Raw genomic sequence first — 25,804 nt, 5'->3', positions numbered from 1 at the left:
ATTAAAGGAACACAGATCAGACTAAGACTAGTAGTGTGTACATGGTTAGTAAAAAAAATCATATATTTCATGTTCTAAAAACATTGCTGGGGTAATTTAATGACTTAAGGAATGTTCCTATTATTGGTAGCTTTTAAGATATAAAAGAATAAAAGTTGACTTTACAGACATCTGTCTGAGATGATTTAGTGACTCCTACATTGAGCAGGGGGTTAGACACGATGACCCTGGAGGTTCCTTCCAACTCTAACATTCTAGGATTCTATGACTTGGGTCTTACTCAACACCAGCTTGAAAAGTCCATCATCAGACAACTAAATACTAAGAACAATATACTCCTTCTCTTAAGATTTTTACCTCTCCTAAAGCTAAATTAGATGCACCTTCTAGCAGCCAATTGACATTCTTCAGATAGATCTACAATATGAAAATGAAGCGACTTCGCAAATGGTTTTTATCAGTAATATTCTACCGTATTATGATCATAGCTCTGGTGGTGACCTTTGATTCTTCATGGTAAGAGACACGAAATAAACCTAATGTGTAATCTGAGTCTAATCAGTCATGTAATATTCTACTCCCTTTGCCTCCTCGATCATATCTAACTGGGAACATTGGATTTACCTATTCCTTTCGTTTGCGGTTCCAGCGTCACTTGTTTTATATTCTTTGTCAAACGAACACCTTCTGGCTGAAAGACAGTATACATTTATATATAAATTGTTCCCTAATGGATGAGTAATATAATGAGATATAAAAATATCTTAAATGACTAACTACACTGATCTACTAGTAGGATTCATCCACTCGATTGTCCACAAGGACAATACTGCTTCTTGGCTTCTTTATATGTCTCTGACCACTTGGCTCCTCAGAGTTTAGTCCTTGGTGTTTTCCACTTTTCTTTTTATAGAGTTTGGACAAACTATCCACTGATTTGGCTTTCAGCACCATCTCTTTGGAGTTGACACCCAATAATATTTTATTTCTTGTGACATCTATTTCACACAACTACAGTAGAATGGTGATTGTCCGTCAACTCTGTCTAACATCATATTTTGTTCTATCTGAAGCCAAGCTTATTGAGAATCTAACATTTTTTGTACTTACCTCTTGAACTAAACTATACATGGTGTAACTATTATATTATACAAAGTGTTGCTGATCAGTGGGGGTCTTGGTTCTGAGACCCCCACCGATCTGAAGCCTACATCTCCTGCATTAACTGTACGCAGACTCAATAGTAAGTCTACAGATCCCTAAATTCAATCTTACAGGGTTGTATATGACCCATGTCCTTACTATTGAACCCGCAGACAGCTCTGGTGAGGGTCTTAGGCTCCAGACCCCCACGATGAGCAGCATATATAAAAATTTTACTATAATGACAGCTAGTTTTTAAGCCTATTTCCTTTTTGGTGGTACATTGGGCTACATTCCCGCTCTTTTCTGCATCATTCTAGTTACGAATCTAAAATCACTTTGATTTAACATAATTTGGAATGGAGGTGATGATAACGATTTTTTTTTAGCAAAACCTTTATATGTTTTTAGGATAGATTTCATTGTGATGCATAACCACCCACCCCTCAAAATAGATTAATTTTGCTTGGATTATAATTAGTGGATAAATTTAACAATACATGTATCTCATGTTTTATGTAGTGTGCATTCACCATCTTCATGCTAACTTACCACAACTTTCAGCTTCTTTTTGATACCATCTGAGACAAACTGCCCAAACACTGCAGCCTTCACCTCTACGTCGTGAGAACCCAAGCTTAAGGGGACAATAATGAAAGAAACGGCTACAGAAGACTGTGATCTAATTTCTACAGTCTGACGGAATTTTGCTTTGGCCGTAGAAAGACTGCAAAACTCTGGATTGTGGGTTAGATCCACTCGCACCTAAGATGAAGACGTGAAAAGTTAAGACAATCTGAAAAAGAATACGGGAATGCAAAAATTGTGTCTATGGAAGTTTTGTAATAGCATAAACTGTGTGCGGAATACTAGGAACATACAGAACAATGGATCTGCATCAAGTCATCAGTGTTACCATACTATACTTAATCTAGAGAAAAGGTATTACATATTAGAAGTAGACATGAGGGAATCAATTTGAGGCAAATTTAATTTGCCTTGAATTTTTAAATTTGCCTCAAATATTACAAACAATTTAGATTCTACTGAATCAGTTTTTTTGTGATTTGTTTTGTCTGAATCCAGCAAAATGGCTGCTAAATTGTAAGGGGCTGGCAAAGTGTAGAAAAAAAAATATGATGTCATGATGTGCATTGTCCAAGGCCTAGTTAGTGCCTTGTGTGACAAATGTTTTGAAATTGCCTCATCATGACTTTAAAGGCCTACTACGTTCCTGAAGCCCCAAGGTTAAGATGAAGGAAGTGGGTGTCAGGTTTTATGAGAAAGAAAGAAGAGGCCGGAGAAAAGAGCTGACCCGGAATGACAGGTGAGTAAAGAAGTGAGGTTTTTTTTTATTTTACCCTATGTTCATTATGTTCTAGGATTTGGAAAGACCCCAAAACATAATATAGCACTTTGGATTTGCATATCATAAATGTAATGTGAATAGAATTTCCCGGCCAAATTTGAATGAAAGATCAAATTCAAATTTCGGAAATCACTATTATCACAAGTTAAAAGGAAGTGGAATTTTCTTGATTTTAATGTGATAAGTAATACTGGCTAGTAAAAGTTAGGAGTTGCGGGTCTAGACATGGGACCCGGAGAAGTCATTTCTTACCTTGATCTTTTCCTGGCCATAGTTGTAGAGTATGGCTCGAATTTCCACCTGCTCATTTCTCACCACCGAGTATGGGAGCTTCAGGTCAATAAAGAAGTCCTTTATTACCTGGATTTCATAAGGCTTGGCTATACAGATACCTGAAAGGCAGAAAACATGGTGATACCTGAACATATACTGTAGTCTAAACTTAATATTAATCTTAGGTACTCTTTATTCTTTGCGTTGATCATCAGCAATAAACGGGATGTCCAGGACTCACATAGTGATGTCCTAGCTCTAGGATGGTGGTATTTTCAGTAAGATTGCGGTGATATTATTTTGTTACTGTATTTATAACGATTTAGCTTCCATCTTTGCCAGATTAGTAAGTGTATATGTGGAATATTACATGAGTTATTTTACAGCCCAAAATGTACGATATCCTTTTGTGTTTGTTAGATATTTTGTGACCTTAAGATTAAATTGATTAAATTTAGGGTTATCCATTTCTTGACACAATATGTGATGATCACTATAGGCCATCACTTTCTCATGTATTTGATTATCCAATATTATGAGCATGAGACATTTTAAATCGGGTAGAATTGGGAGTAATTTTTCCCAGCTAAATATATCTTTGTGATCACTGCCTGATATAATAATTTGCATAAATATATATTTAGCTTTACCATCTCAAAATATCACTCAATCATTCAGTTATATAAATACTGTCATACGGTATACTGTCATTTTGTGCTATCACATGGCCATGACACACTGACACACCATAACATATACAACAAAGTCCTGACTATCTTCCCAGAAGATACAGAATGGTTATTATGGTTCGCACCTTTATTTTGAGAGAGACTCACAGCCAGGACCTCCCAAGTAGTGATCGAATCTTTCAAAAAAATGTTAAGCACCTTGGTCGAAATTCTACAGAAATGAAAAAAAAAAATCAGTGGTAAAGAAATATCAAATGACCAGTTTTTGTCCTAATGTTCTTAAAAGTTAAAAGGAATCTGTCAACAGGATTTGACCCGCCATCCCCCAAAACTATTTATATGTGCATGTAGCTCTTTCAAAGCCAAGTCCAACAACGTCTTTACAATGTCAGTCTGCTCCTCCATTGTTGAGAACTCAGAGTTTGAATTGATATGGAAATAAGGCTGTAGATCTATTTGAATCATAGAATCATAGAATCATAGAATCGTAGAGTTGGAAGGGACCTCCTGGGCCATCTGGTCCAACCCCCTGCTCAAAGCAGGATTCGCTAAATCATTCCAGTCAGATGTCTGTCCAGCCTCTGTTTGAAGACTTCCATTGAAGGAGAACTCACCACTTCTCGTGGCAGCTTGTTCCACTCATTGATCACTCTAACTGTCAAAAAGTTTTTTCTAATATCTAATCTGTGTCTCCTCCCATTCAGTTTCATCCCATTGCTTCTAGTCTTTCCTTGTGCAAATGAGAATAAAGATGATCCTTCTACAATGTGACAGCCCTTGAGATATTTGTAGACAGCTATTAAGTCTCCTCTCAGTCTTCTCTTTTGCAAACTAAACAATCCCAAATCCTGCAACCTTTCCTCATTTGTGATCTGAAGCCTTTGTCACTCCAGCTCTATTCCTGCCCAGCACCGAGGAATAGAGCTTGATTGACAATCTCTATGCTGTGTGACTTCTAACAATGGAGCTGTCAGTGAAGCAGGAGGAGGCAGAGCTAGGCGGGGCATAGAGCTAGAGTGGCAAAGGCTTTAAATCTACAAATAGTCTTTCAGCCTAATTTGCATAAACATTCAAACACTGATTTCTCAGTAACGGAGGAACGGCCTGACCTTGTGAAAGTATTATAGGACATGTCTATGAAAGAGCTACATGTGCTTATAAATAGTTTGGGGTGTAAAATCCTGCTGACAAATTCTCTTTGAATTCTACCTTTACCTTTATTTATAACATCTACTAGCAAGATAAGGGCCAGTTGGTGGTTCTCATGTATACCCGTTTGTAAAAATGAATCCCCGAAAACAGAAATCAAGGAGGATTATTGGATGCATCAAAAAACTCATCAAGAGTATAGCAGAATGGTTGTAGGGAGCAAAGAAGTGATGGTCTCTGTATCTAGCTATAGAAGAAAATGTCTTCTTCTAAGGGCCTATGTACCATAGAGAGAGCCCATTTAGCGGGCTACATAGCCCATCGAGAGAGGAACACAGTTCCAATTATTCTCATCATCTATGCCTGTAAGTGACACCAACCTGTTATGAATGAGTCACCGAGGAGGAAAAACAAGAACAAGCTAAGCCACAGAAAACCAGAGAGGTTGGTAACTAAACGGATTGCAGACCCCTGATCCTATCCACACAACTAGCTGTAGCCATGGAGCGTACCTACGATGATCCTAGATGCCTCGTCACAGCCGGAGAACTATATAAGCCTAAAGCAAGAAAAGGGGAAATCTAAACTGCCCCAGAGCAGACCCCAAAGCAATAGACAGCCCCCAAACATGTATTGTCGGTGAGACAAGATGAAAACACAAACAGATAGAAAAATAGGCTGAGCAAATGATGGGGCCCACACTAACTAGAAAGGACAGGAAAGGAAAGATGCTGACTGCAATCACACACAAAACCCTGCCAAAAATGTCCCAGCACTTTCTGATAACAAAAACCCTGAAGTCGCTAGACTTCAATTCCCTATATCAGCACTCTGGTATATTCTGAAGACAGAGCAAAAAGAGACCAATCTGATCAGAGACAAAAAGCAAACTGGCATAAACAGAGACATAAGAATGGAAACTCAGCACAGCCCCAGTAGGGGCTGGCTGACCACAAAAACTGAGTAAACCAGACCAAATCTCATGTGAAAAAATAGCAGAGCACACTTAGCTTGAGAAGGCAGGAACAGAACTGGAAACCAGGACCTCAGGGCAGGAAAAAATCACCAGCACAAAATTAGGGAGTCGGCTGTCTTAAATCCAGTCAGAGACTCCTGATGTCCACTCACAGTCCTCCTCCTCAGGTGGCAGGTCTCTGCCATTTAGATCAGCTTCATTACCTACTGTCACCACTAGAGGGAGCCCGGATGGAGAACTCACGACTTCTCTGTCAACACAGCCAGCTCCACCACCCTCACCAGAAGCCAGAGGTAAACCAGAAAATGAGTTCACAACACCAACCTATACAGGAATTTACAGAAGAATTACCCATTATTATCAGGTCTTTCTGTCATCAGCTCTATCTTCCAGAACCATGTCTCTGGAAACTCGGTTCTGGAAACAATATCGGCATCTGGGAGATATTCATCATTTTCATCACCTGGAAAATAAAACACATCACGCTTATATGACATTTTAAGTACTATTTCATGTAGATATCAAAGTTCAGACCTGTCCATCAACCTCCTCCAATTAAAAAAGCAATAACAGGGATTTTGGGCGTATATCAAAAGCAAGAGAAAAGTCAAAGAGTTAGCAGGGGAAATTGCTGATCCACTAGCCAGATTCTTTGCAAAATCTTGAAGAATAGAAGTTCCAAAATATTGGAGAAGGACAAATGTTGTCCCTATCTTCAAAAAAGGAAAGACCATGTAGCCAGGAAATTACAAGCCAGTGAGCCTTACTTCTATGCCAGGAAAGATCTTTGAACAAATTATTAAACAGCATGTATGCAAGTACTTGGCTTAGAATACAGTAATGAACCAGAGCCAGCATGGGTTTGTAGCAAACAAGTTATGCCAGACTAATCTAATTTCCTTCTATGATGGAATCACTGACTGGGTGGAAAAGGGAAATGCTGTAGATATAGTAAATCTCAACTTCAGCAAAGCATTTGATAAAATATCTAATACTCTCCTTATTGAAAAATTACCAAGAATGGGATTGACAAGGCTATGGTTAGGTTCATAACTGGTTCAGTGATCGTACTCAAAGAGTGGTTGCACATACAACTGGAAGAGTGTTTCAAGTCGGGGTACCACAATGCTCTGCCCTGGCTCCAGTGTTGTTCAACTTTTTTATAAATGATTTAGATAAGGGAACTGAAGGTAAACTAATCAAATTTGCGCACGATGCAAAGCTAGGAAGAATATCTAACACTAGGGAAGACAGAACAGATTCAGAAGCATCTATATAAGCCTGAACAATGGGCAGCAACTAATATAATGGTAGTTAACAGGGTGAAATGCAAGATTCTACAATTGGTAAAGAAAAATTGAACTTACATCTACAGAACATGATGAATAGAACTAAGCAACAGCACGTGTGAAGTAGACTTTGGCATAGTAATAGATCAGACTTTACACAAGTCAACAGTGTGATGCAGCAGCAAAAAAGCCAAATAGTTCTGGGATATTGTAAGAGAAGTATAGAGTCTACATCACGTGAAGTAATTTTCCTCCTCTACGCTTCCTTGGTTAGCCCACATCTGGAATACTGTTTCCAGTTCTGCTCACCACATTTTAAAAAAGACATCGAAAAACAGGAGCAAGTTCAGAGAAGCGCTACCAGGATGGTGCGCGGACTGCAAAGTATGTCCTACGAGGAACGGTTGAAAGATCTGAGAATGTTTGTTTGCAAAGAGTAAGGCTAAGAGGAGACTTAATAGCTGTCTAAAATATCTGAAGGGCTGTCACAGTGTAGAGGGATCATCCTTATTCTCATTTGCACATGGAATGAAACTAAAAGGGAGAAGATACAAATTAGATATTAGAAAAACTTTTTGACAGTGATGGTGATCAATGAGTGGATCAGGCTGCCACAAGAGGTGGTTAGGTCTCCTTCAATGGAAGTCTTCAAATCGAGGCTGAACAGACAAATGTCTGATATTGCTTAGTGAGTCATCTATTGAGCGGCGTTTTGGACGTCATGACCCTGAAGGTCCCTTCCAACTCTAACATTCTATGATTCTATGAATGTATGAAAAGTGGCCCATGTGAAGTCTTGTTCAATTGGAAGAAGCTGATCGACAGGTCTGGTCATATGATCCTCCATCAGCTGCCATTTTGAAAACAGGGGAACTATGATCTGAGTCTATGAGTAAGATTGCATTAACAAGCAGGCAGCGCTGAACCTGTAATGCTAAAATTTCACCAAGTGCCAAAAAAATACATTCCCCAACACATTTGTTAAAAGTAAGAAAAAGTGGCCAATCGGATTTAAACATTAATAACTACATTTTGAAGGAGTTATCCCCAGTTAACATTAGTTCCATATTTTAATTGAAAGATTTCTCTCACTTACTTCCATGTTTGATGGCGAGGAGCGCCTGTGATGCCGCGTTGGCAGATACCTGCCAGAGTGAGTCCATGATTGGCAGGTATGATGCACCTGTCCTATTCATTAGGATAGAACATGTTCAAGACACCTGCAAATAGGGGACAAATCTTGGCAGGTATCTGCTGATTCAGTGTTATGGGTGATGCTCACCTTCCCATACGGAAATGAGTGACGCAGGACAACCCCTTTAAAGAATGTGCCATCGCAACCTATGCCGTGAAGTCACTGTGATATGAGTTGCCGAAGCCTAGTCAACACCTCGATGGATGACAAGCCAAAGAGTGATGTCAAAGGCTGCGTTGGGGGTCGAACGTTCCAGCATAGAGTGAAGCAAATCAAAGAACAGGCGAAAAGAAGAAGCATGGAGAACCACACTGTAGGCTGCGGTGGAGGTAAGACAGGTAACCGGTGAGGTGAGATTTATTATTTTTTTTACATTTTGGCGGTGCTCTACCATTCAGCAAAATGGCAGCTGCAGCTGGCCACCGTTGTGCTGACCTTACAGGGAGCAAATTACAAAAAAAATCTGTGTTCTGGAGAAAACAACTTTTTGAAGACTTCGGACAGAATTTACATTCAATCATCACTAATAACTCATTGTTATAGCTTTGAGGGCCATTTTAATAGACTCACTTAGAGGACCATTTTGTCATAATCAGTTAATCAGAACAATGGGACAGCTGCAGAAATTTCTGCTACTTGTGAACATACCCTTATAGAGCATATAGCTTTATTAAAAGACTACATTCTACTGTGTACTGTGAATTTTTCATATATCACTTACTTCTGCCCATATTATCCCCATCTTTTGCAGCCCTCTCCTCCTCTCTCTTCTTTTCGATGTATGTGCAGCAGTCAATGAAAGCATCCACACATTCTTTGCCTTCCAAGATGTTTGATGCTCGTCTTTCGCAGTTGTGACCCATTGGACTTTCCTGCATGCCATCAGTGCAGCACTTCCTTGCTGATTCCTTGTACTTGGAGGCTGAAAAATATATTTATATTGATATCCACACCAAAAATTAAAGCCACATTCACAAATTTGAGTAGATGATTCATTTTATAATGACAGAGATGGAGCAACCTGCCAACTAAGGTCTATTTAAGGCACATTTTTTAAATTTTAGCTTTTTACTACTATTGTTAATGGTAGTGTGAACTCACATAAGTTTATGCCTTGAACTACTTGTCTTTTTTAACTACATTTTACTTGAAAAAATTAATGAATACCTATAATTAGTGTTGAGCGATACCTTCCGATATTCGGAAATATCGGATCGGACCGATACCCAAAAAATATCGGATATCGCCGATTCCGATACCGGAAACCAATGCAAGTCAATGGGACAGAAATATCGGAATTAAAATAATCCCTTTCTTTCCTTGTAGGTTAATTCTACATGAAGGAAAACAACTAAGAATAATGTAGAATGTATTGGGGGAGGTGGAGGAGACATTAAAGGCATAGAGGTTTAGCCCAATCGAATGGAATAGCAGGAATTATTTTTTTTTAAGACGTTCGGAGTTACAAAGATATTGACTATGTTAAAGGGGTTGTGTAGCAATAGAGGGAGATGTTCAGAAAAGGCACATGTTGGCGGAGTGTTGGAACGGAGTGCTTCATCTAGCTTGGAGGTTGACTGAGCCCCTGACCCGGAGGACACGGCACGGATGCGGGCACCTGTATGCACAACAGACTGTGACTAAAGCTTTGGAACTACATGCCCTGGTGTCCTCCAGTTATTCCTGCGCCAACACACTCAGCATTGCTACATCTCTGTGCCTGGCACTGCACCATCTACATCTCTTCACTACCTCTCCGTCTCACTGCCCTGGGACTACAGCCCTACCTGTGGAGGGCCACAACATCAAAGCTGCACCACACCATCTGTCCCAGAGGATCTGTCTGCAGCGTCGGCTTAACATCTTCATTGCTGAACACCACAGGTGGCGTCACGAATCATTCACTCAAACTTTAATCATCATCCACACGTTCAACATTTCCCTTTTACAATGGACGCCCAGGGCCATGGACCGGGTCACAGCTACCGTGACATCTCCCATTGAAACCAACGGGCCCGGTACCGAGAACCCCACCAGCCCTGGCGGGCGATCCAACTTGGCAGAAATACATAACAGAACAGGTTGTTCGGGCTTTTCACATAATCTCAGTGCATATCTAGGCTGCAGAATGCTGACAATAAGTAATTTACCTTCTGTGGCTAGTCTGCACGGTTTCCAAGATATCATCTCTTGCTTCTAAGATAAATGTCCAGGGGAGTGTGTTCTGGCATTGAAATGAGAACTGGTCGTTTCCTCCTCCCTCACTAGTTTCACTTTCCATAGATCACTGTTCAGCGTGTGTCTGGGGGAGGAGCAGCTGGGTGGTCGGCTCGCAGCCAATCACAGCCATGCCATTAGTTAACATGCCTACATGCCTAACAGGATGTGCCCACACTTCTTAGGATTCCTCATTGGCTGAATCAAATCAAACTGGCTCATAACATTATGGGAACTTCCGATTCCGGTATTCGATATGCAAAAAGTATCGGAACTCAGTATCGGAATTCCGATACCGCGAATATCGGCCGATACCCGATATTTGCAGTATCGGAATGCTCAACACTACCTATAATAAGTAAAAAAAAAACTGAAAAAGAAAATAAAGCAGAAATAGTTCATCTACGACAAACATGAAGTATGAGTTTTAGGCCATTTTTCCTCATCTGTGGTACGCTGTACCCAGAAGAGACACCTTGGTACATGTCTTGGCCTAAGCAACTTTATTTAAGTAAATCAGAGAATTTGCTCAAGCAAAGTCTGAAATTTTACAGGAAGAAAAACAATTTTCTAACCACATCACATAATCATTGCCCGATAACCGTCATCTTACAGTATGTAGTCTTTAGTTCAACCAGTTGTGCCGTGGAACGGCGTCTTCGAGCCGCATGAACTTCACATTGTAGTTCTGTAAAAGTTAAAAAAATGATTATGTATTATGGACAACAAATGCATTTTTAATGCAGAAATTAGTAATCAGCTTTGATATAAAATTCTAAAATACCTGAAAATTACGATTTCTAATGCATCTAGAAAGATTTATTAGCAGGGCTCCTTCTTCATCCATCACTTATTACCTCTCTTTAAATGCTTTTTCATCCTTTACTCATTATCTCTTCATATATCAATGATTCTTCCATATTCTTTTTTAGCCAAATCAAATTCTCACCTGTCAGACCTCTGCATCTCTAGACCCCTCATCTTCATATTCTTATGATCATTTCACACCATAATAACTTCTCAAATGCCCTCAACCTCTTTGTACTGACATTTTAAAAGGAGTCTGTCACAACGAAAAGTCAAATGGATATATGTAGACATTCATATAGGAGACGTAGCCCCTGTAAAGATTATATTGGTATTGTAGTTTTTACTGATTTTTTTTAATGACTAAGCTTCAGTTCTTGGTGTGAATAAAGGCTCAGTGCACCATTCTGCTCCCCTCAGCTACCATTCTTCTCCCTTCCTTTATGTGATGGGTGAATCTGAACAGTAAAGTTCAGGGTCTGACCAACTGTTCCTGAACACAGGCTTCTTTAGTAAGTCAGTGTTGCTGTTTGAGTTCAGGACCTCGAACATTCGGTGTTTCCCACACTGTCATGCAGAGAAACACCAGCGGCTCTGATCGGCGATAAGATATTCACCGTCAGTCAGAGCGCCAGCAACTGTGACCGGTGGTAAAAAGTTTACTTTTGGTCAAAGAGGCATTGGTTCATGTGAATACTACTCACAGTGAACTGAAATTTTTCATGGTGAACTGCAATGAACTCACTGAGCTCAGCACTGCGCCATGAGACTTTTTTCCATGGTGCCCATGGTGCTAGCAGTCATCTCACTGAGGTCACCACAGTTCATCGGTCTAGCTCACACTAAAGTGAGCTGGAAATGTAGTCTCAGTGACCGGCAGTAACTCAGTGACTTCACCACTAGTTACTGATGCTGAGCTTGCAGCAGCTCATTCTCTCATGGTTTTTAGCCTGCACGTTCGCACCTTGGCACCGTCCAGGTTGAAAACCAATTATTGTAGACATTGATTACGGTGTTGGACAGTATGTAGGACAGGTGATGGATATAGTTTTTTTTATTTTTGTTTTGTTTTGTTTTACAGGAGACTAGAGCTTCGATGGAATGGGCATAAGGTGAGTATTTTTTTTGTTTATAATTTTCTGTTTTTTTGCAGGAGACCAGGGCTTTAACAGAATGGGTGCAAGGTGAGTATAACTGTATTTGTTATTTTTAAATTTGTAAAATGGTGTTTTTACTTCAAATAAAGGACTTTATTCTGGGTGTTTTTAATGACAGCATGACTATGAAGTTAGTAATGGAGAGGCATCTAACAGATGTGTCTTTTCTAAGGCAGCTGCGGGCTGCTATTTTTAGGATGGGGGGCAATATCCATGGCCCCGTGCCAGTCTGAGAATACCAGCCCCCAGCTGTCTGCTTTAGCTTGGCTGGTTGTCAAAAAGAGGGGGTACCCCATGTCATTTTTTAAAATTATTTATTTAAATAATTTAACAAAAGGTGTGGGGACCCTCTCTTCTTGATAACGAGACATGATAATGCTGACAGCTGTGGGTTGTAGCCCACAGGATTCAGTTTTGCCATGCTGGCTATCAAAGATAGTAAGACCCTATGTCATTTTTTTTTCAATTTATTTATTTCAGCGCAGACTTTGACTGAGGAATACTCCCATCAGTTGCCTCCTGCTCTTGCTGTTATTATCTGTAGCAGGCATATGCTGATGGGAGTAGCACTCTCTCATCAGCCGACGCCTCTGTGACCGGAGGTGAACATTTTACCTCCGGTCACAGGTGCTGGTTCATGCTGTCATCTGTAATAATCTTACCGCCGATCAGAGGCAGTGTTTGCTGCGTTGTCATGCAGATAACAGCATGGCAAACAACGGACGTTCAGGCCCCCCTTTCATCTAAATAGAGTCAGGGTTCAGATTCGGTTACTGTTCTGGCACCTGAACTGAACCTTTTTTTAACTGTTCGGCCGAACCCGCCAGACCCGAACTTCCAGGGGTTGGCCCATCACTATTTATGACAATTCAAAGTGTTTACTTTGGGGTGCTGCCCATTTTATATCTCCAGACTTGCACACATTGTCACTTCTGGGGCAGTGCTTATACATTGTCAGTGTGTGCAGGAGCCTTATCATCCCTCTCCTGTATGTGTCAGTTGCTCGCTGTAGACAAGATAACAACGCAGTAGGCAACCGGTGCTGACAGGAGATGAGAACTCACACAATATCAATATGTTCACGTTCTCATCTCCCTTTCTGTCAGCATTAGTCACCTACTGATTCGCGATCTTATCTCCAGTGAGCGGCCGGAACACACAGGAGAGGGATGATAATGCTCCTGCGTACACTGACACACAGTGTGTCCATGGATTGAAGGGGTGTAACAGTCCACAGAGCCTTTGTCCACACCAACTGTTCACTGAAGGCCCCTCATTTACATATGTAATAATAATAAAAATAATAATAAATTTTATTTCTATAGCGCCGACATATTCCGCAGCACTTTACATTTCAGAGGGCACTTGTACAGACAATAGACATTACAGCATAACAATAATCACATAGATCATAACAAATACCAAGAGGAATGAGGGCCCTGCTCGCAAGCTTACAGTCTATGAGGGAAAAAGGGAGACACGAAAGGTGGGTGGTAACAGTTGCCCTGATTGTATGGACCAGCCATAATGTTAAGTGTGTAACAGTACGGACACAAAGGGCTAATAGATGCATAAAGCATGTGGGAACATGATACGGGGAACCTGGTTATGGTAAAACTTTTGACTGTGCCACACAGGGATAGTTAGGTTAATGTGTTGAGGCGATAGGCCAGTCTGAATAAATGCGTTTTCAGGGCACGCTTAAAATTGTAGGGATTGGGGACTACTTGTATTGACCTGGGAAGTGCATTCCAAAGAATTGGTGCAGCACGTGTATAGTCTTGGAGACGGGAGTGGGAGGTTCTGATTATCGAGGATGCTAACCTCAGGTCATCAGCAGAATGGAGGGCATGGGCAGGGTGGTATACTGAAACAAGGGAGGAGATGTAGGGTGGTGCTGAGCAATGGAGAGCTTTGTGGGTGAGGGCAATAAGTTTGTACTGGATTCTGGAGTGGATGGGTAGCCAGTGTAAGGACTGGCACAAGGTAGAAGCATCGGTGTAATGATTGGCGAGAAATATGATCCTGGCTGCAGCATTCAAGACAGATTGGAGGGGGAAAGAGAGTTACAATAGTTCAGACGAGAATGAATAAGAGAAACAGTAAGAGTTTTTGCAGAGTCTAAGGTAAGAAAAGGTCGAATTCTAGAAATGTTTTTGAGATGCAGAAAACAAGAGCGAGCCAGTGATTGGATGTGGGGGGTGAATGAAAGCTCGGAGTCAAGTATGACCCCAAGACAGCGGGCATGTTGCTGGGGAGTAATAGTGGAACCACACACGGAAATGGCAGTGTCGGGTATAGGTACATCAGTAGAGGGAGGAAACACAAGGAGTTCAGTCTTTGACAGGTTCAGTTTCAGATATAGCGAGGACATGATGTTGGACACAGTGTTTAGACAATCGCCGGTGTTTTCTAGAAAGGCTGGCATGATGTCAGGAGAAGAAGCGTATAATTGGGTGTCATCAGCATAGAGATGGTACTGGAAACCAAATATACTGATTGTTTTACCAATAGGGGCAGTGTACAAGGAGAAGAGGAGGGAGCCTAGAACCGATCCTTGAGAAACCCCAACAGTAAGGAGAAGGTGAGAGGAGGAGGAACCGGCAAAAGATACAGTAAAGGAGCGGTCAGAGAGATAGGAGGAAAACCAGGAGAGAATAGTGTCCTTGATGCCGATGGAGCGGAGCATAGTGAGGAGGAGCTGATGATCCACTGTGTCGAATGCTGCAGAGAGATCCAAGAGAATTAGCATGGAGTAGTGACCGTTAGATTTAACTGTTAGTAGATCATTAGAAACTTTAGTGAGGGCAGTTTCAGTAGAGCGTAGAGAGCAGAAACCGGATTGGAGAGGGTCGAGAAGAGAGTTATCAGAGAGATAGCGGATCAGACGGGAGTGGACCAGGCGTTCCGGGAGTTTAGAGATGAAGGGAAGATTAGAGACAGGTCTATAGTTAACGGCACAGTTTTGGTCGAGGGATGGTTTTTTATGTAGTGGATGTGTGATGGCATGCTTAAATGAGGAGGGAAAGATACCAGAAGAGAGAGAGAGGTTAAATATTTTAGTTAGGTGAGTGGTGACAGCAGGGGAAAGGGACTGGAGCAGATGTGACGTAAATGGGTCACTGGTGCAAGTGGTGTAAGAAAACTGTATTTATAGAAAACTAAATTAGTAAGTTCTACAGTACCATTATGACTTTTATAGGGGCAGAGTCCTTTATATGAAGATCTAAATAGTTCAATTTGATCTTTGGAAGTGAAAGACTACCACTAAGGATTAACCATTTTTCATTGGAAGTTCCCCATATGCCTCTCCTAAAATTTCATCTTAATATTTTTTCCTCCAAGATATCCCCATTGCCTTTTACCTTTCCATATCCCTAACATCATATTCAAAGCATCTCCCACCTTGCCTTTTCTAATGAAATTTTTACCCTTTATCATCACGACCTACGCCGTACCCTACTAATTTCCGCTTCATACTCTCATCTTCTGGATATTTTCAATCTCACGCCTGTACTCTACTCTCATTTTGATTTCATACTAACTCCTTGAGGACTCCTCTTATAAAACATTTCTTTTTATACCTGATCTCTGTTGGGTTGTTTTCTGGAAACTTGATTGCAGGGCCAATCCAGAATCATAAAACACCCCCATACTATTGGCACCACTCCCAGGTGTGCAGCCAATGTCTGATTTCTCCACTGAGTCCCACACCTAGACAGATAAGGCGGACATGGATAATGTTTAACCTTAATAACGCATCACTTGCTCAATTTTCTATAACTATAATTTGCAATTTACCTAGGCACCTCACCTTTTTTTGGGAGTTCTTATATTTTTTATTCAGCACAAAGACACCTTTGTCTACGGCCACCAGTCCCACATAGGCCTTGTGATCTGCTTGCAGTTTCAATTTCATAGAAGAACCAGGGTTTTGCACTTTGTTGTCTCGTTCCGCATTGCCGGTCACCAACAGCTGTTTCACAGTATAACATGGGTATATCAGTAAACATTTTCTCTATAGCAAAATTCTGTGACCAGTTTGAAAATCAACAAGCCTCTTCAACTATCTCATACCTCTTGTCTCTCTTTACTTCTTAATAGCTGAAGCTTATAAAATCACGCAGAAAGTCAACAACCTTTATATTTTAGGTATGATGCTCACCGTTCCCATGCATGAGTCTGTTACGTCCACCCAGATGGAATCTGAGACAATCTCTGTTCCAACAATGTAATATGCAACTAGGCGGAAGGATGGAATAAATTCTTCTGTGATGGGGAGAGACATGGTAACCAAGGTCTGACCCTGCAACCGAGGTTGCTTGTCCACTTTAAGTATCCTGCCCTTGTTCATGACCTAAAAAGCACAAAAACAAAAGATATAACCAAAACTTGGATCCATCTGATTACACAAAACATCTTACACTTTAGTGCTGGTAGCCATGTAGCCATAGTAGAACTGTCCTCTGCTTTCTGAAAAGTTGACCACTCCATCCTCATATAAACTACTTTATACCTTTCGATGATAAACTTAACCCTCTTTTGATTTTCTCACACCTCACCTACCTCACTTCTAATATGTCCCGTTCTTTTGGTGTCCCTCAAGGCTCTTTCCTGAGACCAATACTCTTTTCCATTTATGCCTCATAAAATGATCGGATCTGGCAAAATTCTAATTTTCATGTTTGCTTTAATTTTCTATGGAATTTGAATTTGCAGAGAAGTTATTCTCTCTAGATCCCAGAGCATACTAAACATAACATAATAAAGTCACAGTCACCATCCGATTTTTGTCTTGATTTCTTATCGACGCCGAATCCTTGAGTTCTGCTCAGGTGCATATAAGGTTATGATGTCATGATGTGAACCAAAACCTTACACACTATTGCACAGAATCATCCCTGGTCTCTTCAGAGCCACAAGTCCTAGCCTATTGTGAAGAGGCCTGGTGATCCAGCGTGAGCAGCAACGATAAAAAGATATAATGAAGTCAGGTGGGTGACGGTGAGGAACATGTGGGCTGGATCAATTAGTGGTTAGGTGAATATAAGTATTATTTTATTTTTAAACCCTTTGATGGTGCTAATGGCTCAGCAAAGAGGTGGCAACTCTAGTTTTGTGATAGTGAAGTAAAATTTAATTCCGCTCAATCATATCCGCCTACTTCTAGTAATGGCGCCACACTTTTCGTAGTCTCTCAAGCCTTATATATTGGTGCAACCTTTGATTTCACTTTGTCCTTCAAAATACGTATGCCTTCATCAACTTACATCTAGACTACTATAACGTCCTTCTATATGAGCTCTCGGCCAAAACCCTTGCGCTCCTACGAAAGGGTTCTGCTGCCCGATTTATACACTTTCTGCTCTTTATTTTTATGCCTCTCTTCTTTTGTAATCCCTTCAATGGCTTCCGAGTGTACGTAGAATTCTGCTCAAAATACTAATCATGTCGTCCATAACTTGTCTCCTCTGTAGATCTGAGACCTAATCTTCTGCCAGCCAGCTCCTCACATATCAACTCCAGTTCTAACAAAACCTCCTTGTTTGCTCTTCTCTTTTCCGCTCCCCACACAACTATCATCTTGATTTCTCCCGTGCTTTCCCCGTGCTCCGGAACTTGCTACCTCAGTTAGTGAGACTCTCTCCCACCTTTAAAATCTTTTACCATTATTCAAAGTAAAAAACAATCTCGGGAAAGTCTTCAACATTAAAAAACCCTGCTGCCTCTACATTGATATATCAGCAGCTTGTAACCTTACTCTTCCCCTTCCCTGGAGGTTGTAAACCCTCAAGGCAGGGTTCTTTCTCACATTCTACCTGTCTACTAATTTAGCCACATTTTTTTGCACTTGTTTTGTACTTTTAATGCTTTATTTAATTACTTTAAGGTACAATAACCTTAAAGGAGTATTCCCATCACCAACTTCTATCCCTATATGTAGGAGGTCTAACAATAATATAAGGAAATACCTCTAGTTAGAAATGTAGTATAGTTCTTCTGATTCGTTATGTCACTTACCCTTAAGAATCTGTGGTTATGAACGCTCACATAGTGACAGTTAGTTAGCTGTTAGTGCTCGTAACCATGGATACCTAAGCTACTGCAATGCCCTGCACATGAGGTAAGCGACATAGCTAATCAAAAGAACTATCCTCCATTTCTAATTGGAGATATTTGCTAATATTATTATTATACATACTACCTATTGGGATAAAATCTTGGAGATGGGAACATCCCTAAATTTTTACATAAATAAAACATTTTTTAACCTCTGTAAAGCCTTATACAGACGTCAGTGACTTTTCACTTTTGCAAAAAATTACTCCGAGTGTCATCAGTGTTTTTCATCCGTTTTTAACGGTTGTTTCTTCAGTGATTTTCACATAGAAGGAAAATATTGAAAATCTTCTTCTACCCATTGTATTGTAAATTATATGGACAGCAGACATGATCTTCACGGACTCATAGACTTGTTTGGGCAATTTGGAGCCATGATTGAAAATGGACACAGATTTTAATGGGCACAAGCTGTATCCGTGATTACCATATGTAGGACATGTCTGTGGAAAACAGACGTGTGACTGAAGCCTTAAAGATGGTAGCCCCTAGATAATCCGTGAAGTTCACCCTGTAAGTGACAATATTGAGTTGTGGATTATATGGAAGCTGTTTACCAGGTAGGTGAAGTGCTGGATCTGGTTCTGTAAGGCTGCATTGTTATTGCGAATATTGAAGTTTACAGCAAGATTATCTCCAGGCTTGACTTCTGCCGAGGTGATACCAATGTGCAAGTAATTTCCACTGGACTGATAAGCAGTGGCTGTCATTGATTCTGTGGCTTGCCGGGCCGCAGGGAGCTGAGGACTTGCTGTTTTCACCTGTAATCAGTAAAGATTGAAAGAATACAGGGAAAAAAAACTAATATTCCTTCTGGTCAAAATCTAAAGATACTTTTATTACTGCCTATTTCCACTGATCACCGGATGCCATATTTTGCACCATCACGACTATAGACCTAGGACAAAGGTTGTTTTCACATTGCGTTCAGGCACCCACTCAGTGGCCCCGTCAGGGCTTGTGTCTGAACGAAACGAAAAATAGGATTCGAATGCATACGCCCCCGAAGCCATAGACTATAATGTGAATGTGCGCTCTGCTTTACATCATTATCGGGCATGTATGCCTACTGGGGGTGGACACCCAGATGCAGTCTAAGTCTACGTGTCCGCCTCCAGTAGGCATACACTCCCAAAAATGATGCACGACAGGGCGCATGTTTGCTCTGCTGGCACCACCCAAGCCTATGGCCCCGTTGTCCCATTTGCCCAAATCCCGTTTTGAGGGGGGTGCAGACGCAAACCCCGATTTGGGCCAAGGAATGCGTGGCTGAGCACAGTGAGAAAGCACCCTAAGGCACTAAACAGTTGGGTCGCAGAAACTAAGAATAATTTTGTAAAATGTCATCTAATAACATACAAGGTGGAAATTATCCTTAAAGCCAGGTTAGCAAAATTCAGAGACAAGGACATTTTAGACTTAATTTTTTTATTGTATATTATTCTTTCAGAGAATCAGTTTACAATATTCAATCGTCATTATTTTTTCTATATTAGTCTCAACCATTGATCATTCCCTGTCTCTATGAGCAACATAAAAAAAATAGATAGGAAAGTTGTCTCTTTTTTCATGCTTGTATATAGGGAACCTGTCATGGATTCATGCTGCCCCAACCAACAGCACCAGAACTCCGAGTCTGGCCGCACAATCGCAGCCAGTCATATTTTTCTCAGAAACAATTAGGCGTTTCAGAGAAAATAAACTTTAATGCTCCATCTCTGGCGGCTTCTCCCAGTGTCACTGCAAGAGATAGACAGGTATCTCTGTCATCTAAGTGTATGGAGATAGACCTGTCAATCAACTGCATCAGTGTTGAGTCATCTTCAGCTCATTTCTCTCTTTTTATCACTTAACACAATAATTTGCTGATACTCACAGTAATTTTAAGTGAACTTATACTTGAGGCCGTGTTCAATGTCAGCTTGGCCGTTCCTTCCGGTCCTGTAATTCCCTCCACTTTTGTTGGTTCAGTCACGACTGGGACGCGAATTGCTGGAGAACCATCAGGGTTTGTCACAAACACCTTGGGGGAAAAAAAAGATATGTATGAGAAATATTTATAGAGTAAAAGCCATGGAATTTGCTCCTTAGGTCCTTATTAAAATTGAGGGCACATGAGAATGTAAAAAAAAAAATAGACCTTCAAAGTGACCTGCTTAGAACCACCTGAGGAACCATAGTCTTCTCGAGGAGAAGTAACAACCACTCTGAAATAATTCACGGAATAGAAATGTACTTGTGATCCAGCTTTATTACCTGGTTAAAAATATCTATTCTATACAAAAGTCTGATTTCATCTGTATACATTCTTTAATAATGCGTATATACGGTCTCAAAACTGTGCAACTCATTTATAAATATGATTTATAGCATTGGTCCAACAGCCTGTGAATTCCAGAGACCTGTAGATTAAAGTCCTCTTCTTCTTAGAAATTTTACGAGGCTTTGTTCTTGAGCTGCCGATTCTAGAGTAGGGACTCACATCTCTTCCATATCCTTGAGTTTGTGCCATTAATGTCCAAGATGGTAATGAGAAATGTATTATGGTATCATCACACACACGTCTGAATTATGGACTTACTTACGTAAATGTAGATCAACAAGGGTTACATACCATAAAGTCGAAGGGCATTCCAGGCTTGAAATATTTGGCGGTTTTGGTAAATAGTATTTTAAATGGTGATTTCACAATATGAATGTCTTCCAGTTCACTCTCCACAATTTCACTGCCTAAAAGAAAGATTGGCGTTCAGAAGGTGAATGCAGGGCTACGATTAGGGATGAAAATCAAACACTTAAAGAGTAGAGTTGAGCGAATTTTTCAAAATTCGGTTCCGGTTATGATCGGGAGCGAATAATTCACTGAACAAAGCCGAATGTCGTTGGAGTCAATGGAAGTGAAAATAACCGAATATGTTCAGATTCGATTGTCAAACATAAATTCGGCATGAATAGGGTACCGATATGGCACAAATTCAGATTCGGCGACTAAATCCGAACATATTCGCTCAACTCTGTTAACGAGTAACCATCGTTTTAATTTTTATTTCATAAATCAATAGCACAGTGATGATAAGAAATGTGGTAATATATCTTATCTGAGAAAATGGCTTCTTTCTCAGGCATGACTGGTCATTCATTCTCAATTTACAGGTAAAATCTGCGACTATTGATATTCGCAGTGTGGTGTAGTGACCACTGTGTCTGCTAGGGGGCGCTGTGTGGATGTCCGAGGAGAGAGAATGAATGGCAGAGTCATGAATGACCATTATGTATCTCAAGGTGGGTGGCCTTGAGATGGAGACTGATGTGTGTAATGATCAGCAGTGATATTGCTGAGGTTTTGTTTCAATGTGTTAGGGAGAAGTCTCCAGGTAACTAGGGAGACGGGTGGTCCTAGTTACCTACAAACCCACCCAGGGGGTGTGTTTAGTACACTATAGTAAAAGACTGTGAGTGGGTCAAGGACCTGTGATGAGGACATAGTCATGTGACCCGGTGGGCGTGGCTCCGGACCATATATGATGGCCGGGGTAGGTCACAGGTGGTGAATGCAGGGACCTGGTTGGTCCAGTGTGGAAGGTCCCGCTGAGATGGGGCTTCCTGGCTAACAGCATGTGAAGTGAACGCTGTGCTGAATGGCTGCATGTGCCTGATAGTTCCCTGGAGGGAATGGATGTCTGCAGTATGCTAAAGGAATCATGAGTGACCCTGACGTGGGTGAGATAACTGAGGCTAGAAAGCCTGTGTATGCTTAACCTGTGTGACCACAGGGATTACAGAGCTGAACTCTGTCATGGACGCTATGCTGTTATATGAACTTTATGTTGCTTCTAAGGGTTTATGCTGCTGAATAAACCGCATGGACTGTTATGAGTTTATGGAAAACCTGTGCCAGATCTGATTTTGTGGCTGCTGAGCGAGTATCCCCTACTTGAATGACAGCGCTACCTCACAGCAGTAAAAAGATAGAAGATGACAGTGGATACTGATGAGATTCTATGGAGAGCGGGGGAGGAGGAATGAGCTCTGTCTTCCTCCTCCACCTTTCTTCGTCTTCATAGAATCTCATCAGTCGTAACCGTCTTCTATCCCAGTAATGTAACAATCTGTCTTCACTGAATACAGATTTCACCGGTGATTTGAGAATTTTGAGAATGAATGATTGGTCCAGGAGGATTTCTCTAATAAGATAAATTAGAAAGTTGCTTATTTTCATGTATAATATTGATTTACAAAATAAAAATTAAAACAATGGTTACTTTTTAAATGACTATTAGATGTAATTTGTAATGTCCTAAAAAGTCTAACCTGTCAATTATCTGCATAAAATATCGAATCAGTCACTATTTATAATAACCTCATTCTGGGTCACTTTTATAGGAAACCAATTGACCTATTAGAAAACATCTCCATCACTAACTTTTCTTGAATTTGGTTAAAGGGGTTTTCCACTACTTTTAAGCACTTTATTAATACACCCAGGGTGGTGCAAAAATAAAAAAATAAACTATACTCAGTTCCCTGACAGATGCCACTTCATTGCCCTGCTACAGACATCCTTCTTTTGGGCAGGAGGAATCATTTTTTTTTCTGCTCAGACAGAATGTTAAGGATGGAATCAATCAGTGGTCTCTGGTTGGCTACAGCAATCATGTGACTATTCCTGCCAGAAGAGGAATCCAAAATCCTGAAGGGAGTTGCTAGCCGCCGCACAGAGAAGTGGCACATGACAAGTAGATGAGAAAGTGTTTTTTCTTTTTTATTTCTTTTCCCACCCGGGGTCTATTCATAAAGCATTTTAAAGTAGTGGACAAGACTCTAATTACTCATTAAATACATAAATTATTGCGACTACACTTTATAGGCTGAAATTATCAATGGGCCAAATCGGGATGTTCTCCAGCACCAACAAAAAATAGTTAAAACTTAGCCTTTACTCGCATAAGATAAAAAAAATTGGCAAACTGTGCCCCTATTAAACAAATCCATAATGCTTCCGAGTTTTGGACAGAAAAACCCTTAATCATAGCTCTAACCGGAAGCGCAAAACCATTGTTTTTTTATGTGTGCACATTCTTCCTATTCTTTTATTCTATATGATTAATGGCAATCTGTCGGTAGGCTTATGCTATGTAATGTGAAGACAGCATTTTGTAGGGGTTAAAACACAGATTTTAGCAATGCCTCTCTTATCAAGCTCCGAGGTTTGGTTTGCTTACAGTGATTTTTATAGCACCAGGAGCTTATTATTGCTGTGACACAGCAAGCTAGTCTGACATGCCCCTCCTGTGATAGAATCCTCACTGTCTATGGACACTGTCTATACAGAGCCTAGACTGGGTGGAGTTTGCTTCCTCAGCTCTGCTGCATTGCTAAATGTAAAAACTCCGATTGTGTCAGAACCACTATACTCAGTAAACTAAGGGATACATTGTCGGATTCAGCTTCTCTTTGCTTGCATGAGGCTGTTCTCAGATGATTTAGCAAAAACCTGCTGACAGATTACCTTTAAAGGCTTTCCTTTGGGGCTGGAGAACATCCCTTTTTGGACCATTGAGATCCATTTGACCTAAAGGGCAGGTCATTCTCCGTGTACCACAAACAGACCACAGATTGTCTACCCTTGAAGTCTCCTGGGATACTTATCGCTAAGGCTAGTTTCACACTAGCATTTATTCCATGCAGCGCACGGCGCTGCTAAGCCCCGCCCCCTGTCGGCTCCCTGCCCGCCCCATCCAGTCATCGTAGCCTACTATCGCACATGGACGCTTGCGATCTGCGCACCCTATCTTTAGCATAGGGTGCGCAGATCGTGCGCTGGCCGTGCACTAGTAGGAATTTGGCGTGCGCTGCGCACTTTTGAAGGTGCACCCGTGTGCGCTGAACGCAGCATGTTGCATTTCGGCGCACCTTCAAAAATGCGCAGCGCATGCCAAAATCCTACTAGCGCACGGCCAGCGCACGATCTGCGCACCCTATGCTAAAGATCGGCAGGGAGCTGGCAGGGGGCGGGGCTTAGCAGCACCGTGCGCTGCGTGGAATAAACACTAGTGTAAAACTAGCCTAACACATAAGTGATGAGCAGAATTGTCCTTTTTTCAATTTTTTCTAAATTTTCATTGTCTGCAACAAAATAACTTTTTAAAGAATGTTAAATAAATAAGATTTTTTTTTTAAACTCAGGTATGAAAAAAAATGTTTTTCTTTTCGATCAGAAAATGCTCTGCCGAAGCAACGCTGGTAAATGACCAAAATGCTTAGTCTGATAGAGTTTTAGATACAAGTGGCCTAAAAACAGACAAAAAGATATGTCTGTACAAATATGTACATAAGTAACTCTGATATCTAAGTTCAGAACTTTGGTATTTTAATGTTCCCCCTCCACACACTCACCAGAATCAGTGATAAGAGTAACCGACATGTATAAGGTATATTGCAACATATCATCAGCGTTGACAAAGCTCTTCACAAGATCTTCTCTTTTCAGGGTAGCAGTCCCTGCACCATCTTCAATCTAACGGATCAATAAAGGTCATCGAAAATGAAGATTAATAACAAATGGTTTTAAAAAGATCAAGAAATTTCCTGCAAGAATCTTAAAATATTTTCGAAGCAAAAACTTCCCAAATTCCTTCTAATATAAAAAAAGAAGGAAATACGATCTTGTTTAGATTTAGAAATATTTTTCCTTACGTGAATCCGTCTCAGAGTATTGGGTAGACTGGTCCTTACATCTTCTTTCTTGACCCCAAATATTACAAAAGCGGTACCTTCTACAGACTTCCCATAGAGGAACCTGGTGTTAAAGAGCAAAACAAAGATGACCGATATCATAACCCATGGAGTTGTGAGATGGTGAAGATATGCAGATATCAGAAGCACTTGTACTCATAAACACCGTAATTAGGCCGGCCACAGACATAAGATGACTTTGCAGCTACAACTCCACCATTTACGGTCATATTTGGCTAAGATGAAGATTCTCACTATATTATGGAAATGAACAGGCATCAGGCACCTCTCCAGCTCATGCTTGGTGTTAATGAAGGATCTGATGTATAAAAGTCCAATTTTTGGGATTTCCCAAATTAAAATCATTGAAGGACCCTTTGCCTTGCTTCATCACTAATATATCAATGGATAGGCTGAAAGAAGATTCTTTAGATTGGACTATCTAGAATGTTGGCTTTCAAGAACCTTGAATTGTATACCCCAACTACATTTTAACAGCTTAAAAGTGTCATAAAGTCACTGTTTTCTTACTGAGATACAAACTTTAATAATCTAGAGATAGGTGACACTTAAAATAATTGTCCAGTGTTGAAAAATGTTCTGCTATCAGGTATAGGTATATTGAGGATAAGAAGCAGAGGAATTCTCATCACCTATAACCCTCCTGGATCCAGCACTGGCTCCA

General features: G+C 40.7%; 1 protein-coding gene across 1 annotated transcript in view; it reads right to left on the bottom strand.

Moving 5' to 3' along the window:
- The window catches only part of C3 (complement C3), an 89,253-nt gene that overhangs the window by 50,187 nt on the left and 13,262 nt on the right, over positions 1-25,804 (bottom strand). Inside the window, exons 8-22 of the mRNA XM_073562453.1 lie at positions 25,081-25,183; positions 24,781-24,901; positions 20,999-21,114; positions 20,261-20,407; positions 18,942-19,145; positions 16,430-16,621; positions 16,079-16,240; positions 15,849-15,978; positions 10,914-10,988; positions 8,805-9,005; positions 5,951-6,062; positions 3,600-3,685; positions 2,765-2,904; positions 1,696-1,908; positions 625-691 (exon numbers count right to left, since the gene is read on the bottom strand). Coding sequence (XP_073418554.1) covers positions 625-691; positions 1,696-1,908; positions 2,765-2,904; positions 3,600-3,685; positions 5,951-6,062; positions 8,805-9,005; positions 10,914-10,988; positions 15,849-15,978; positions 16,079-16,240; positions 16,430-16,621; positions 18,942-19,145; positions 20,261-20,407; positions 20,999-21,114; positions 24,781-24,901; positions 25,081-25,183 — 2,069 coding nt within the window. The remainder of the gene's footprint in view (positions 1-624; positions 692-1,695; positions 1,909-2,764; positions 2,905-3,599; positions 3,686-5,950; positions 6,063-8,804; positions 9,006-10,913; positions 10,989-15,848; positions 15,979-16,078; positions 16,241-16,429; positions 16,622-18,941; positions 19,146-20,260; positions 20,408-20,998; positions 21,115-24,780; positions 24,902-25,080; positions 25,184-25,804) is intronic.

Source organism: Dendrobates tinctorius, unplaced genomic scaffold (genome assembly GCF_039654945.1).
Source record: "Dendrobates tinctorius isolate UK_male_01 unplaced genomic scaffold, ASM3965494v1 ptg000351l, whole genome shotgun sequence".
Lineage (NCBI taxonomy): Eukaryota > Metazoa > Chordata > Amphibia > Anura > Dendrobatidae > Dendrobates > Dendrobates tinctorius.
Note: the sequence above shows the minus strand (reverse complement) of the source record. Positions and strands in the feature narration are given on the sequence as shown.